The 16,105-nt window shown below is 33.6% G+C and overlaps 3 protein-coding genes across 3 annotated transcripts; 2 read left to right on the plus strand and 1 right to left on the minus strand.

Moving 5' to 3' along the window:
• The first annotated feature begins 2,915 nt into the window (after positions 1-2,915).
• Positions 2,916-5,232, plus strand: LOC124534262 (high mobility group protein D-like). The gene is made up of 4 exons (XM_047110011.1): positions 2,916-3,072; positions 3,716-3,878; positions 3,981-4,124; positions 4,251-5,232. The coding sequence occupies exons 2-4, from the start codon at positions 3,729-3,731 to the stop codon at positions 4,320-4,322; spliced, it is 366 nt and encodes a 121-aa protein (XP_046965967.1). The 5' UTR covers positions 2,916-3,072; positions 3,716-3,728; the 3' UTR covers positions 4,323-5,232.
• A 1,096-nt stretch (positions 5,233-6,328) lies between these two features.
• LOC124534430 (target of rapamycin complex subunit lst8) lies at positions 6,329-10,465 on the plus strand. The gene is made up of 7 exons (XM_047110303.1): positions 6,329-6,499; positions 6,762-6,914; positions 7,564-7,625; positions 7,922-8,075; positions 8,250-8,440; positions 9,071-9,213; positions 9,690-10,465. Exons 1-7 carry the CDS (start codon positions 6,368-6,370, stop codon positions 9,803-9,805), a joined length of 951 nt encoding a protein of 316 aa, XP_046966259.1. The 5' UTR covers positions 6,329-6,367; the 3' UTR covers positions 9,806-10,465.
• Positions 10,466-10,587: 122 nt separating this feature from the next.
• LOC124534338 (ADP-ribosylation factor-binding protein GGA3) lies at positions 10,588-15,989 on the minus strand. The gene is made up of 8 exons (XM_047110110.1): positions 15,829-15,989; positions 15,452-15,750; positions 15,096-15,365; positions 13,875-14,085; positions 13,255-13,536; positions 12,672-12,798; positions 11,754-12,348; positions 10,588-11,333 (listed from the first exon to the last, which is right to left on the minus strand). The coding sequence occupies exons 1-8, from the start codon at positions 15,863-15,865 to the stop codon at positions 11,121-11,123; spliced, it is 2,034 nt and encodes a 677-aa protein (XP_046966066.1). The 5' UTR covers positions 15,866-15,989; the 3' UTR covers positions 10,588-11,120.
• Between the last annotated feature and the right edge of the window lie 116 nt (positions 15,990-16,105).

Consider the following 16,105-nt stretch of genomic DNA (forward strand, 5'->3'; position numbering starts at 1 on the left):
TTGAGTCCCCTTATGTTGCAGAAGTCCACAGCGAGGGTGGTAGGGGTTGCCTTATGATGCCTGCTCCGCTTGCCCCGAACAGTGGCGAGCGCAAAATTGCCCCCCCCAGAATTCGGAGGGCAGCCTGGGCATCCCTGCTCAGGTGGTGTATGTCCTGAGCATGGATGCCCAGAGAGGGATTCTCCACCGCTGTCGCTGATGGTACCCTCCTGGGGTAATTTAACCAAATTCTGCACAACCATCAAGTTTTGGGGGGGAGGGGGATTGGGCCTCCGGAACTCTCACTTACCGGACGAAACGCGGTAGTATAACTACCACTTTACGCCGATTTTAAGTGAGAGAGTGGTACTTCCCCGGGCGTGCCGGCCCATTCGGCTGTAACCCGAAGGTATACAGCGTGGCACTACCACTTTAAATCTACTCTCTATCTTTTAGTCTACGCTCTACAACCACATCCAGCATATCACGATGCATAATCGCATAACGGAATGATTTACTTCACCAAACACCAGTCAAATTGATAAGATTCATATAAATTAAATGAATGAATGAAATATAATTTATTGTACACCACAAACAAAAAATAATAAAAATAGACGGCTATTATTAAAAAAAAAACTTCTATAACATTTCTCAGTAAAAAAATTAAAACAATCGCAAAGGACCTTTCTAAGTACAGTTAGGCAGAATCACAAAATGAATTATGATTAAGTTCATCTTTTGTACAAGGTTTTTGCAAAAAATAAAACGGTTAGGATGACTTGTAGACAATTTACTGCACTTACTGGGAGATTCACACAGTGTTCATTCTATGAGTAGAATAATTTTGTTCTACAGATGTGCGCGATGCAGATTAGGGTACCGTATTATATTTAGACCAAGACCAACTAAATATACGAATTGAAAATAATGGAAATTTCGGATTAACGCTATATATTGTAAAAGTTATATAAATAAATTCTCATACAAACTTTTACAAACAAATTTCAAAAATAATGAATATGATTCAAAAAGATTTCTTCAAACAAGGAAATTAAAATTAATTTCTATAACAAATAATACTTTATTTACCCAAACGCTAAAAGACTCGGCACACTTCGATTATTTTCAGCTAGAAGTTTACACTCTTAGTAAGAGTTATTATAGTTCACCGTCTTGGAATTTTTTTTGTTTGGAAATTTTAATTATTATACCGAACCCACGGTTCGTGTACTAAACTTGCCCTGGGGTTTTTTTTTCTAAAAACTAAAAACGCGCGAAATTCGCCTTACGCTAGCTCTCCCTTTTCAAAAGGGCTCGCATTAAATAACTTACAATAGCACAATAGTGCCTATTATTATTATAATGAGGAGCATTTAAAGTGTGATGCAGTTTAGTATTGCTTTACATACTTTTCTGTTATGGTGGGAAGCTTTAACGACTTCCTAGATGTCATAAACCCTTATTTTACACTTTTTTATTTATAATACTTTCTTGTAAATATTTTATAACTGTGTGTTATATAATTCTTGTAGGTTTGTTTTTTATTGAAAATTCAATACCTTGTTAAACACGATACATTATAAAGTAGGAATAAATATATATCACAAAGTTAGAAACAGTAAATTTACTTATAAAACAAACGTATGTTCATAATGTAATAAATGTAAATCGGGGTATTGATATCGTTCTACGAAATGAGTTAGTGGACAGCGCTTTTGTTTTGTTGTATACTACTAAAAAAAGCGATTTAACGATACCGTGGCGCAGCAATAGACCGTAGGATGTCAACTGACTCAACAAAAACTAAAATTAGAAAGTTTAACTTTAATTTGAAGAACTAATTCAAACTACAAAAATGAATCAAACGGGGACTAACTCATAACTTTAATTAAGTAATTTTAATTTAGTCATATTCTAAGTTAAAATAAATGTATTAAACATCATAGTTACCTAACTAGTACCTACTAACTCATTCCCTAACGTGTATTACGATTATTTCTGAAACAAATAAACCGTGCAACAAGACCAACAAATGTACTATTTTGTTAGAACTAATTAGAACATGACAGTATAATTTTGCTTTGTTATTGTTGAATTAAAACTGTCTCAATCTTCTATAATATTTTGTGAAATAAATAACTGACTTTCTTGTAAAGCTATATATATCTGTAATATCAAAATAACATCGTATTTACTGAACAAAATCATAGCTCATCCGAATAGGTATATTAGGTTAATACGTCAACCATTTGTTACAATACTTGTTGATGATGCTTAACAGTATATACAATGGATTAAAATACTATTAGAATATTCTAATAACTATGTAATGTATACTTTTATCCATGGTTCACTAACAACCGAAGATCTAGAATGTATTTTATTACTAACATCTTAAGTGCTACGCCCTTATATGTCAAGAAATAAAAACTATTTCTCAAGTTCCTTCAAAATATCAAATCGTAAACAAACGCGTTCACAAACGTTATGTTTTATTGGCGTCCCTTTCTTGCTCACGTTTGCCGCGCTTTTTACTTTTTCGAAATAAACGTTGGCGGCATTTAAAATCCGGCGCGAGGTATTTTGTTAGAGTCTCGTAAGGGAAACCTAAAAGAGGATTGGACCACATTTTGACATACTTATTAAATTAATTGCTCAAAAAGATGATTACAAAATATTTATTTATATATTAACCATTTCATGTATATGTTATTTGGTACAATTTCAAGTTATTTCCTTTAATTTAAGGCAAAAACATTAATTGATAATAATGTAAGGAATTGAAATATTCAATACAATCTATACTTAGTATCCTTGTAATAGAGTCTAATTTGTCATAACAAAATTATTCGGAGAGTCGCGGATATACGTAGTACAAGATGCTCGCCTAGTTTCTGAAAGTTGGCCCTATTGATTTTGTCAGCCAATAGCGAACGAGATAGATGGCGCTTCTGTAGCGACGCGAGACTAACCCAAGCTAGCTTGCACTGGGAACATTACTTCGAGCTCCATACATTTTCTTCTGGTTCTCTACGTCTGCAGTTTGGTTGTGTACCAGTTCAAAAATTATTTCAAAATTTTTGCCATCAGGTAAGTCTAATTAATTTTCTAACTATTCTTACGTGTTTTAGTATGCTTAATAGTGATTATCACAGTGCGTTTTAGTAAATTATGTTTTAATCCACGTTGGAATTCTGAGTCAAACATGGCTATAGGCTTCGTCGTACTTTCCTTAGTACGCGTGGGTATAAGAAAGGACGCCCTATTTTAAATAATTAATTTCTCGGATGTTTTCCATTGAACGACTGAAACAGTTCTTCTACAAATCGTAGTTAAATAGTTTTAGTATTATTTAGTAATTATGTCATCTAGAGATAATGCGTATTTTCAACACAATATGAGAAAACAAAATGGCTCGTTCGACTCTGTATAGGCCAGTGAACTCGTTGTAAGGGGCGATAACTAATTTCATCGATTTAATACATGAAACGTAATGGAAATTGCTTGTTTTAATTGGATTTGCATTAAATATTTATCGGAATTTATTATTTTTAATGCATTAAGCCGTAAATAGGTTTCCCGCCAAAATGTCTCCTAAGAACGCTTCATAGTCGCGTGGAAGCACGTTAGCACGAAAGATAGACCGTGCTTGAATCTTATAACCTATTTAACGTTTATTTGTTTATTATTTCTTAATAATTTCCTCTTAATTAAGTAATTTTATAACTTTCAGGAAAAAAGTTAAAATGTCGGACAAGCCGAAGCGTCCTATGTCAGCATATATGCTTTGGCTAAATAGCGCAAGAGAACAAATAAAAGCCGACAATCCAGGTCTTAAAGTCACTGAAATAGCTAAAAAAGGAGGTGAAATATGGAGGTCAATGAAAGACAAGAGTGTAAGTATATTTAATAACACATAAACTGGAATCTTTAATTTAGACTTTATCATTTTTAAATATTTTTAACATACGATTTTAATTTTTTTTTTATTTTCATAGGTTTGGGAGGAAAAGGCTGCCAAGGCAAAGGAGCAATACACAAAAGACCTAGAGTCATATAATGCTAATGGTGGTGGTGGTGAAGGAGGTGGCAAAAAGGCACAGAAGAGAGGAAAGAAGGGCAAGAAAGCAGCAGCACCAGCCGTAAGCAATATTAATTTATTCATTTTTAATCATAAACTTAATCATTTCTAACATATACAGGAAGATTTTGTCACTAATACAAATATTGTTTATTACTATGTTTAACTTTCTTATTATTTTTTATAGAAGACAAAGAAGAAGAAGGATGAATCAGACGATGAGGAAGGTGCTGAGGAGGAGGAGGAAGAAAGCGAATGATCTCCCAACCTATAGGCATTTCTGTTCATATTGAATAATTTACTTGGACTTAATTTATTACAAAGTAAAATGGGACTGACTTTCCAAAGTCTGTATTGCATTGTCTTAATTTTTTATACAAGTATTAGAGATATTTTTTAATTCAAAGAATAATTAATGACGCACTTTAATGTATTTATAAAATTTGGATCGACATAATGAAATTGTTGATTAATTGACAGGTGTTGTTTACTACTTATTTACCTTACTGTAGTATTGATTAGTTAATAGGTTTTAAGAGTGCAGAGTTTGGAAAGTTTCACCACAGGCTAAGGTCTCTAGGTTTCTAAGCCTTTTTAAAAAAAAATAATGTTTAAGTGTTAGCATGTATACACTGGGGAATTGTACAGTTAGCCCTCCCTCGTTAAGTTCGCTGTGACTACTGGATGCTCACCTTTGTAATGTACCTCAAATGGTTTTATCAAAACTGTATGTCTACATCAAACTCTATTTGCCGTAAAGCTGTGCTTTGATATGCCATAAGTATAATTTACGCTAATTTTTATTTGCCCTACAGACATGAGTTTTGGTTGAACTATGTCAATATGTAAAATTAGAGACGATTTCATGAATGATGTGTCGGCTTATTGTTAATTAAACCTACCTCTCATTGTAAATTTCAATGCTTATAATGGTACCAAACTCTAAGCTAAGAATGGACAGTTCGGGACTTAGCCCGCACTGAGCAATTTAAATTTAGGAAATTGATGTGTATGTTGTATTTTTAGTTAGTTATAGGTAGGTTTTCAATGTGATTAGTCTCTGAAATTTTACATTTGTGTTATTTTGTAAATGAGAATTAGCATTCCTCATGTCAATACGGATTTTACATGTTCAATAAAGTAATTTCATATAAGATTCTATTTTTCAATTTGTCTTTTCATTCTTCTATTCCTATCTTTTTCTATCGTTACACTTAAATTATTTTCTATCATAGAGCTTCGTCATACATTTTGTATTTGTTAACAAGACACGTTTCATAACCATTAATACGTCATAATCCTAAGCATTAATGACGTAACAAATTAGTATACAATAAGAAGTCTATAAATGAGGCATTTCTAGTTAATACAATAAAATTAACCATTATTTCGCAGCTTATGATTTAGATTCGCGTTGCAATAAACCCCTAAACATTATTTTTAGAAAAAGACATTTGTAGGCTAACGCATATTGAAGTCATTTTGATTTTAGTCCAGCATTCGTCAATGTCAAATTAAATAATGTTGCCTGTACTTTTTATGTTCGAATATTTATCGATGTTTGATATAATGGCGCAAATCCAATCTTGGTTTTATTTTGTTGCGTATTGTATTAATCTTTTTTAAATATAGAGGATTGCACCTGACATATAAGCATTATTTAAGATAGTAGCTTATAACAGAAAATTGAAAACAATATTTATATTTCCTAAACTAAAAACCCGCAAAAAATAAATAATGTAGTAGTTTTATATATTCAGTATTTTTAGATATCAATAACGACAGCTAGGATTTACAATTAAAGTTTAATTTTTGTCCTATGTAATGTATTGTAGCTTTTATTGTCAGGATTGCTGATATGATGAGCATTGTGCAATGTGCATCATAAAAATATGATAAGTGGTAACTTTACGCTCGAGCATTTGATAAATGCTCTAAAAAATAAAAGGTTTTGCTTGAATTTGGAGAAGAGAAACAAATAAAAATAATAACTATTCAGATAATTTTTTTATTAAGAATTACTTAAAATTGCTGTTATTTTAAACCGCTGTACCCCGCTCTAGTTGTTATTAATAATGTTAATCCTTATTTCTTGTCAAATGTCAAAGTCAAAGTGTAAGAAAGTGAGGTTATGTTACTAGAATAAACATTAAACAATAATAATATAAATATTATTCAAATAAAAATAAAGTCAATCTAAATATGTCTAAAACAATAAATTGAAAAAGTAGTATTGTTATAAATTGTTGCGTTACGTTAATATTTATTTTTTAATGTAAAACAAACAAACTTTGCTTCTTGAAAATGTCGGGTGAAGGAGCGAACGCCGGTGCTGGTTCCCAAGTGGCACTGGTAACTGGGGGATATGATCATACCATTAAATTATGGCAGGCTCACAGTGGCGTCTGTCTAAGGACTATGCAACACCCTGATTCGGTAAACTATAATAACAAATGTTTTATACCCGTATAAACGGCCTTTCAACCTTCCCTAGTCGGAGAGGTGCACAAAGATGAAGCATATATGAATATTTAAACAATTGCTTAAAACCTTCAAGGCGACTATATTCTGAATACTTACTTACCATGTAAAGCTGTATACAAAATATCCATATAAAAAATACAAAAATTAAATAATGTGTATAAAAAATCAAGTAGGTTTTTTGTTTTATCTTTGTAATCGTTATTATTTTTTTCAGCAAGTAAATGATTTAGAAATAAGCCCAAATGGACAAACGGTGGCTGCTTGTGGATATCAACATATTCGGACATATGATCTGGCCAGTGCTAATCCTGACCCTGTCTTGAATTATGAAGGTGTGGTGAAGAATGTGTCAAGGGTTGGGTTTCAGGTATATCACATTAGTATTTTTATTTTTCTGATTTATAAAAGGATTTGAGATGTTACAACTAGTGAAATACCAATAAATCACTATTCTTTGTTTTCTGTGTATTATATCAAATTACAAGGCATTATTATTCAATATAAATTTAAGAAATACGAGACTTGTGTAAGCCACAATCAACATAATCCCAATAATAAACGAAAATTATAGTAACAATTTTATTATTATGCTCTTTATATTGCCTTACACAACACATAAATGGTAACACTTAATACCAAAAGGTTTTTAAGGAAATTAAAGTTTGGTTATTGGTATAGTTTTTTTGTTCACTTCAACGTTTTTTTTAAAACATCTATTTACTACATTTTGAATTATGCTAGCTTATATTCGGAATCAGATGCTAAATAATAGATAAAATTAGTGAAATGATTATTCGTTTATTACATAAGGAAGGATACCTTTGAAATGATAATGTATATTTCTCTTCAACAGTATTAATAACAAAGGTTTAAATTTTGTTTTACACTCTTTTTTTAAATCAAAATGGGACTGTATTGTAAGGTGGTATACACTATAGCTGGTTATTTAGGGCATGAAAACATTTTCTATTATAAAAAAAAAAAAATGTTATTTATAATTAAAATTATTGTTTCAGGAAAATGGTCAATGGATGTACACAGGTGGAGAAGATTGCACAGCAAGGATATGGGATATAAGGTACTTTTGCTACTGATATACATAACAATTTAGTCCTTTTAGACAGTATTCTAAAATGCATACACTGGCACAGTGATTATAAAAATTATTACCAATGATCACTATTACATATTCCAATAAAGAGCTTGATAAATATTTCTGTAACCTATGTTCCTGTGTTTCTTTTTCCCTTTCACAGAGGTCTTACTGGGGGAGGAGTGAATTAAGCCTATAAATTTTATAAAAAAAATACTTGAAATTCTTTCCAATTCACTTTTAAGGTAATTGTATTGATTATTATGTGCTTTATATTTCAGAATTGGTCATCCATTTCAATGCCAGAGGATATTTCAAGTGCCAGCACCTGTGAATGCGGTGGTACTTCATCCAGACCAGTCTCAGATCATGGTTGGAGGGCAGAGTGGTATCATCCATATTTGGGACTTGAAGACTGATCATAATGAGCAACTAGTAATTAAAATTATGTTTTTTTTTTACATAAAGTCACATAAGATAATTTTAATTGAAATCATATCATGTATTATTCAACTGGTGGAAAAATAAAAATTCGAATGATGACTTTAATGATTCATAAGTGTTTATGGAGTCTACTTAATTTGTATATATTTTGTTTATTCAACAAAGATTCCGGAAGCGGAAACCAGCATCCAGGATATAGCCATCGACCCCGAGGGGAAGATGATGGCTGCGGTTAACAACAAAGGGAACTGCTACGTGTGGTCGCTTGGCGGGTCTCCCCCGCGACCTGTGCCGCGCAAACATCTGCAAGCCCACAAGAAGTACGCGCTGCGGTGTAAATTCAGCTATGATTCCACGTAAGTATGTTTAATATTACAGAAAATGCATACAAACTCGAGAAAAAAAACATTTAAAATATATTTATTGTAAAAGTATTTCAATTGTTTTTGTCTTGTTTGATATGATATAGCTTTTAAAAGTTGTAAAATAAATTGTAAGCAAAAGTTTTTATACTATATTTCAGTGGCAGTTAGAGATAACAAATTATTTTTTTCTATTTTTTATGCGATTTAATAATAGTTTGGTTATATTATCAAATCAAGTTCCATTATTCAGTGTAGAAGCATTACACTTATTCATTGTCAAATCAAACACAACCGATTTTACATAACAATTATATTTCATTTCAATAACTAGACCTTAACCAATATTTAATACTCCATGTTCTGAAGAATACCGAAGTTTTAAATAACGACCAAGCACGTTATATTAGTTCAAGGTCAAAGCAGTTTATTTTTCTAAAGATAAACATAGACAACATAGGAGTTTACTCCTATGTTGCCCCTGCCTTGTGTCTTACACTACGGACTTCAGCATACGGTACGTGGAGGCGTCATAGAGCATTCGGCATTTGCGACACATGGTATCACAGGCCCAGACTAGCAATAGATCGTTTTGCCTCTCTTCTAACCAGATATGTGTGTTAGGATGCTGGTGACGACGTCAGGCGACTGCTCGGCGCGCGTGTGGCGCACGAGCGACTGGTCGCTGATGCGTGAGCTGCGACACGAGACCCAGCGCTGGGTGTGGGACGCCGCCTTCACACTCGATTCGAGATATCTCTTTACCGGTAATATACGCCACACTATATACATTATTCGTCGCATCCACACGTTGAAAACAACAATAAGTTATAATGTTTACTTTTATTGAATATTCAATTAAAGGTCAATAACCTAATGCCTAAATTTCATGAATTACTCGAATTGCATGATGAGAAAAATTTAATTAATGTTAATTCTTTGCAAGATAATACAATTATTTTGCAAGGTAATAAATAAAAGGTATCTTCCTTTTATTAAATTATAGCGATAGTATCGATAGTATGTCGATAGCATTGTCACGTGCCAACACTATTGGTAATATCGATAGCTGCTTCTGAGCAATACTAGTGATACTATCGATAGTCAAGATATCGATAGTTCTACAGTGCAGTGTAAAGTTTAAGCATATTTGGTGAATCAGAGAACTATAGCATCATTTGTAATCTCGGTAATTGTTAACAAGTCAAATGGGCTTAATATTAATAATCCTCAATGCTTGCAGGCTCGTCCGACAGCTACGCCCGTCTGTGGGACCTGGAGAAGGGAACGCTGGAGCGCGAGTACTGCGGACACCAGAAACCGATAACCGCGCTCGCTTTCAGAGACCAAGCCGTATAAGATTTACAAATAATTGTATGTATGTGTTCAAATATTGAGTTCTAATATTTGAAATCTACACATTTGTAATCGAAGTGTGTTTCATGGGTGCGTTATTTAGGTTTCATACGTTGAAGAGTTAGTTGATGATGAAAAATATTTAATTAAATTAAGCTAAAGTTATCACCGCTTGAATCTTTTTCGCGCCAAATTAAGTTATAACAGACCCATTCACTCTGTTCACTTAAGTGTTTTTGTTTAGATTAGATAACTTCAAAGTTAGTTCACTCGAGTGAAAGAGCTGAATGAATGAAAAAGGAACTAAATGATTCCATATTTACAGTGTTAGTAAACATTCATCGATTTCTGCATGTATAATATAGGGCAAGTATTTGAGAATTATTTTGATATATGATATGTGTAAACTAAAAAACCTTTTGTCAAATAAAAATAATGTAACCTATATAACTTATCTTTAAAAACTGAAATATTTAATCAACAATAACGATTTCTGACAACACTGTACACTGACAATCAACGACTGATTTTGCCATCTCTTTTTCTGTTGTAAATATTAAATACTAGAAGAACATGTGTTCAATGCATTTACTGTGTAAATGATGTAGCCATACTTGTAAATATATTTTTTTAAATGAATAAATATCTACTTGAAGTACTGTGCTAGTTTTCATTTCTTTAATTTTTTTTACCTAATAAGTTTTGATATTCATGTATAAGGTTTAGTGTTTAAACACAAGCGCGTGCTTCATGTATAAAAAAAGCTTTCAAATTAAACATAGAACCAAGCGAATACCATTTATTCTTGCAATATAAATAATGTAAGTCATATAATTCTATTAAGTATCGTCTATTGCACATTGACCGAAATATAATCAAATATATTTTATACTTAGCAAAAATAATATACAAAATAAATGCTTTTTTGTGACATCTCTTTGACAATCGCACATCCGAATCGTCATAATACTGTTTTCAAATAAGTCAAATCTCAATTTTTTTTTATAAATTATAATAATAATATAGTTAATATCGGAATGTCGAGACTTAATCGCAGACTAGAATAATAGGTATAAATGCAAGCGGTTATACGTATAGAACTATTTGCAACGCTCAGTAGACTCGCAATGTTTAGACCGAGCGATACGTACGATACGTCCACTGACAGAAGATAACGTTCAGTGGACGACATCCATTACACAGACGTCGCCGCAGAGGTCGGTCCACTGACAGAAGATAGCGTTCAGTGGACGACATGCATTACACAGACGTCGCTCAGTGAACGCAGCCGACGTCCTGTGGCCGCAGAGGTCGCAGGTCAGTAGTCGCGGGCGTCCAGCGGCGGCAGCGCGGCCTCGCCCATCTCGGAGCACGCGTCGCCGGCGAGCGAGTAGGACAGCACGAAGCGCAGCGGCGGCGGCGCGGCGGGCGCGGCCAGCAGCAGCAGCTGCGTCAGCGCCGGCGGCGGCAGGAACGGGTTGTAGGCCGGCAGCGACGTGTGCGACGGCGACAGCAGGCGCACCTTGCAGCCCTGCGCAGCGCGAGACTTACACCAGTGCACATCAATGGCGTAGCTATCGTAGGGCACCGGCGCCCTGGAGTGTAGGGGGCCCTCTAAACTAAACCTTAAGCGTCTGAAGCTAGAAAAACACGACCCCGAGCACAAGATTTATTTGGTATCTATAATTTTAAAGGGTAATTATTAGTTAAAGAGGGATGGGAAAGAGGGGGTGCTGACCCGATTCTTTTTTATGCACCGGGGCCCTTACTCAACTAGCTACGCCACTGGACTGCACATACACAAGTTCAATAAATTCGACCACTTATTTATATCACCTTTTTTACATTATATTCGCAATTATATATAACCTCTTTTAGCATGGAAGATGACTAAAGCGATGAACAAATAATATTATAAATCAAATAACAATATAAACTTGTCTAAAGTTACCTTTGGGACGACCGCTTGGAACTTGTAATCTTCTATGGGCGAAGTATTTTTACTTGTCGTCGAGACTACGATAACGCTCACGTCCGGTCGCGGCTTGTCTTTACAGAAGTGCAGCACAACTGTGAGCCCGTCGTCCTCCTCGAAAACCGTCAGCGGAGGGATTTTACTCGGATGGACGCTCTGTAGAGTCAAGTTGATGTCGGTCAGAGGTTGCACGTTGTTAGTTTTGTTCATTGTAACTCCTTTCTCTTCAGTTGTTACATTTTCTACCGCCGTGGTGATGATTTTCGTGTCATTTTCCACAGGTAATCTCAAGTCCAGTATATTGTCTAGAGAGCTATCGGATTTTACTCCGAAATTGTTATTTAAAATATTCGGCGATGAAGATTTCTCATCGGAACTGATGTCAACCATGACGTCATCGTTGGGGGTCACTGACTTGGAAGACTGAGCCAGAGGTGACAACTTAGTTTGTTCTTCATTCCTCTTTGTAAAGAAATCCAAATCCAGCAGTGCGGTGTTGTTAGCTATTTGTACCTCGTGTTTCGGTGAAGATTTCTCCAGAGCATTCATTGGAATCTTTTTTGTATGTTTGCTAGAAAATATCAAATACCGAATTATTCAAATTTATTAACGAGTGTTAGGTGTTTAATCCTTTTGAATCATAAATATCTATAAGCATAAAATGAACTTAAAATATATAAAGATAAGATTTGTTTTCATATCATTTTCATACTTAAAAATGACTACTGCTTTGCTTGTTACTATTTTAACGTCAATTTGATTGAGCTCATACATTTTACGATGTCCCGCTCATAATGTTTATGTTTTTTGGATATATTGGCTAAGGTTGTATAAATATTATTGATTTTTTTGGTTATATAAACTGGTACTTATTTTAGGCATACTTTTGCTTACCTATTAAAATTGTCTAATCGTTTCAAATTATCCGGTAACGATTGTTTCAATAATTGTTCTCCGAGCGAGTCCAGTTCATGCCAACCTTCAATTTTTTTATTTTTTTCTCCTAATAAGTCTGCGTCCTCTGAAATAGATAGATTGTAAAACTTATGTAGATGTTATAAACGATGATATTTCGCAATAGGCTATTTGACTGGTTTTTGCCGATAAATATCGTAGTAAAAATTCCATATTTAAATAGCGCGCAAAAACGCTACTTGGACAATATGGCGCTGCTATGTGGTCGGTGACGTCACTTTCCTGTATTTTAATCGGTGGTACATATAGTAGAAAAGCAAGGTTTAGGTTAGTAGAAAAGAAAGTGACATCATCATAAGCCCGACCAATCAGGAGCGTATTGTGTCATGTGACAAACGTTTGAAAATTTGCATTTTTATTTATGGATTTTTGAATAAATGAAGTATTATTTTCGACTTTCGTTCGTAAATAACCATTTTTAAACTCATAATATACACTAATTACAATAATTCACAATTTATTTTTCGCATTGTCAAATAGCCTATTGGTGAGTCAATCTTACCAGTGGACATTAAATTAACGGGTTTCAAGGGTTCCGCTATATTATTGGCACTCTCATTGGAGAAAATATCTCCTAATTCATCTATCACAGTATTGTTTGCATTCTTTGGTTTGTCGCACTCATGTCTGTTAACGCTGGCTCCCGCAAAATCTAATAAGCTATCACTGTTTGTAGTTTGTACTTGCGTCTTGGATCCTTTAGATTTCACCTTCATATCACTAATAAATTTGTTATATTTATCAAACACTTCATCCAGCACATCACTAGCATGTAGTATGTCACCTGTAATTAAAAAAAGTGGTCTTGAAAATTTCTGAACAACGATTCTTTTTTTTTTAATGATATATATGAATTATAAGGGATAACTAGATGTTTTAATTACGCAAAACGTATTACTGCATAATTATGATGTATTATAACGTATTACTGGCATACATAATTATGATGAAAACGACTAAGGCAAACGTCCCAATTAGGACGTTTTCTAGTCTTCACTTTTTGCGTGTTAATGACATATCTGTTTACTAGAACATCATTGGTTTATCGGTTAAATTAATGAGCCGATATCATTCATTCCACAATAAAAGAACATTTACAATAAATTATTAAAAAAAATTTACTTAGATTTTCGGTTGGTGTGTCAGTGGAAGCCAGGTGTTGCAGCACTGGACGGAGTCTCGCGCAACTGGCATATAGCTCATGAATTAGTTGCTCTTCATCGGAAGATGCGTCCTCTGCGTGTTCCAACATATCTCTCAGGAGCCCCGCACTGTCCAATGCTGCACTCACTTCTTGAGCTCGGCGACTGTTAGCTTCAGAGCGACGTTCTTCCTGCCACCAAACTAGTGGATAAGCTATCCAACTCATAATATACTTTTGTTCAAAACTATGCTTACATCATAATTAATTATGTAATCATCAATGGTAAGGGTGTGAGAAGAGTGGAAGAAAAGACAGAGTGGAATTATAACTAAAAGTGAAACTTCATTGCTGAATTCATTGCAGAAATAATAAATTTAAAGTCAATGATTTCATTATGATTATGTTATACACAAATGAATTTGTAATTTTGACAGTTTATTTAAAGCAAAATTGACAAGGCATTAATTTACTCTTCTGTCAAAAATTAAAAAGAAAATCACTTTATCACACCACTTGTTGAAATTAATTGGTTACTAAAAACTATACCCTCACATACTTAGATCTTATAAAATATAATACACGGAAAATATATGTGTATGTGTGTAAGTTATGCTGCACCTTCACTAAATTTGAGATAACAATTTTTATTTTTTGCAGTTTAATTTTTACATAAGCACAATTAATTGTAAATTTTTTCTTTTATAATGAAAAGAATTTAATATTTTAATATTTGAATAGAGTTAAATGTAAGAGTCACTTTGGTAATAAATATGTTATACTACTGATCCTTCTTTTTGTAAATGGACATAGACAGAAATAATAATACCAGAAGACATGCATTTTCCTAACTCTGACCCAAATATGAAACAATATTTCAGAATTCATATGCACTAACTATAGAATCTGTAACATTGAAGCCTTGATTATATACAAATGAAAAAAATAATAAGAAATCACTGTACAAATTCAGGGACAGTGGCAAGAATGATAGCATCATCTCTAAGATTTTATATCAACATCATTTTACACAATACTGAATACAAATTAATAAACATAAGGAAAAAGTGAAATATATTAGTAATGTCTCATTAAATGGTAGAGATATTTTATTAATAGGTCTTATTATACATACTCATAGTTGAATAATGAATGATATCTGTTACAGATCCATACATATACAAAAGATGAAAAAAACTTACTTCTCGGACCATTGTTTTAATCAACCTATTTGCGTGCTGCAGATCTTCTGGTTTTTTACTCTGTAGAAGTTTTTGCAAGAGCTTAGATTTTTCTTCATCTTCAAATATAGCACTTTTAGTTCTTGGCTTAGACATCATGGTTGTGTCCTCGGGAGGCAAAGGTGGAGGAGTCTCTTTTATTACACCTTGATTTTTGAGCATATCGAATGCAACCTTAAACTTTGTTTCTTTTGGATATTCTATGGACCAGGCATGAAGCAGTTGCAGGACCTAAATAGATGATTTTTTTAGGTTACATAAGTCAAAGGTATTTATATAATTATAGCTTTAACAGTATTTATGCACATTCCACCTACCCTCGTCCGAACTTCGGGTGCTGTTCTATCTGCGAAATATTTGGGTGATACTAGCTTTATCATCTCATTTAAGAATCTAAATTTTCCAACTTCAGCGTGAAAGTTGGCATCACAGCGCCGCATGCATCTGTCGAGCATTGTGAGTGCCAAGAGGGCTTCCCGGGCATTTAATGAGTGAATACGAGCTGCTAGTGCCTGAGCAGCTAACTGAGGACCCTCTGCGGAATCCTGCATTACCACGCAAAAAGCTTCCACGGCCGCAGCATCGGGTTGTGGCAAAGTTTCATAAGTTGCTTTCACTAAAGAAAGATAAAACACATAATATGCATAACTTCGATGTAAAAATATAAAATGACGATAGGATATGACATACTTACAAATCAAAGCTTCCAAGCTAGTAAGCGTTACGTTCATTGTGTTTATAATTAAGTGAACCAAATAACCAATACCTATTTTTATTACTAGTTTTGTTTAAAATTTGTTATTAGGTAGATGTCATTATCCAGAAGCCATTGACATATTCGACATACTTCGGAAGTTCGGAGACCTATAATATGTAAACATTACCCATTATCAAAAGAGAAAACCGGTATTTGTTAAATATTTTGACATTTATTTTTTATTACTACTTTTTGAAAATTCGTCAAATCTTTT

The sequence above is a fragment of the Vanessa cardui genome, chromosome 12 (genome assembly GCF_905220365.1).
Source record: "Vanessa cardui chromosome 12, ilVanCard2.1, whole genome shotgun sequence".
Classification (NCBI taxonomy): domain Eukaryota; kingdom Metazoa; phylum Arthropoda; class Insecta; order Lepidoptera; family Nymphalidae; genus Vanessa; species Vanessa cardui.

Excerpts from the sequence above, each read along its gene's own strand:
- LOC124534430 (XM_047110303.1), top strand. The coding sequence starts at position 6,368 with ATGTCGGGTGAAGGAGCGAACGCCGGTGCTGGTTCCCAAGTGGCACTG. Across the intron at positions 6,915-7,563 it reads TGTCAAGGGTTGGGTTTCAG|GAAAATGGTCAATGGATGTA; the intron begins GTATATCACATT and ends TTATTGTTTCAG. Across the intron at positions 9,214-9,689 it reads TTCGAGATATCTCTTTACCG|GCTCGTCCGACAGCTACGCC; the intron begins GTAATATACGCC and ends CAATGCTTGCAG.
- LOC124534262 (XM_047110011.1), top strand. The coding sequence starts at position 3,729 with ATGTCGGACAAGCCGAAGCGTCCTATGTCAGCATATATGCTTTGGCTA. Across the intron at positions 3,879-3,980 it reads GGTCAATGAAAGACAAGAGT|GTTTGGGAGGAAAAGGCTGC; the intron begins GTAAGTATATTT and ends TTATTTTCATAG. Across the intron at positions 4,125-4,250 it reads AGAAAGCAGCAGCACCAGCC|AAGACAAAGAAGAAGAAGGA; the intron begins GTAAGCAATATT and ends TATTTTTTATAG.
- LOC124534338 (XM_047110110.1), bottom strand. The coding sequence starts at position 15,865 with ATGAACGTAACGCTTACTAGCTTGGAAGCTTTGATTT. Across the intron at positions 15,366-15,451 it reads CACCCGAAGTTCGGACGAGG|GTCCTGCAACTGCTTCATGC; the intron begins GTAGGTGGAATG and ends TCATCTATTTAG. Across the intron at positions 11,334-11,753 it reads TCCAAGCGGTCGTCCCAAAG|GGCTGCAAGGTGCGCCTGCT; the intron begins GTAACTTTAGAC and ends CGCGCTGCGCAG.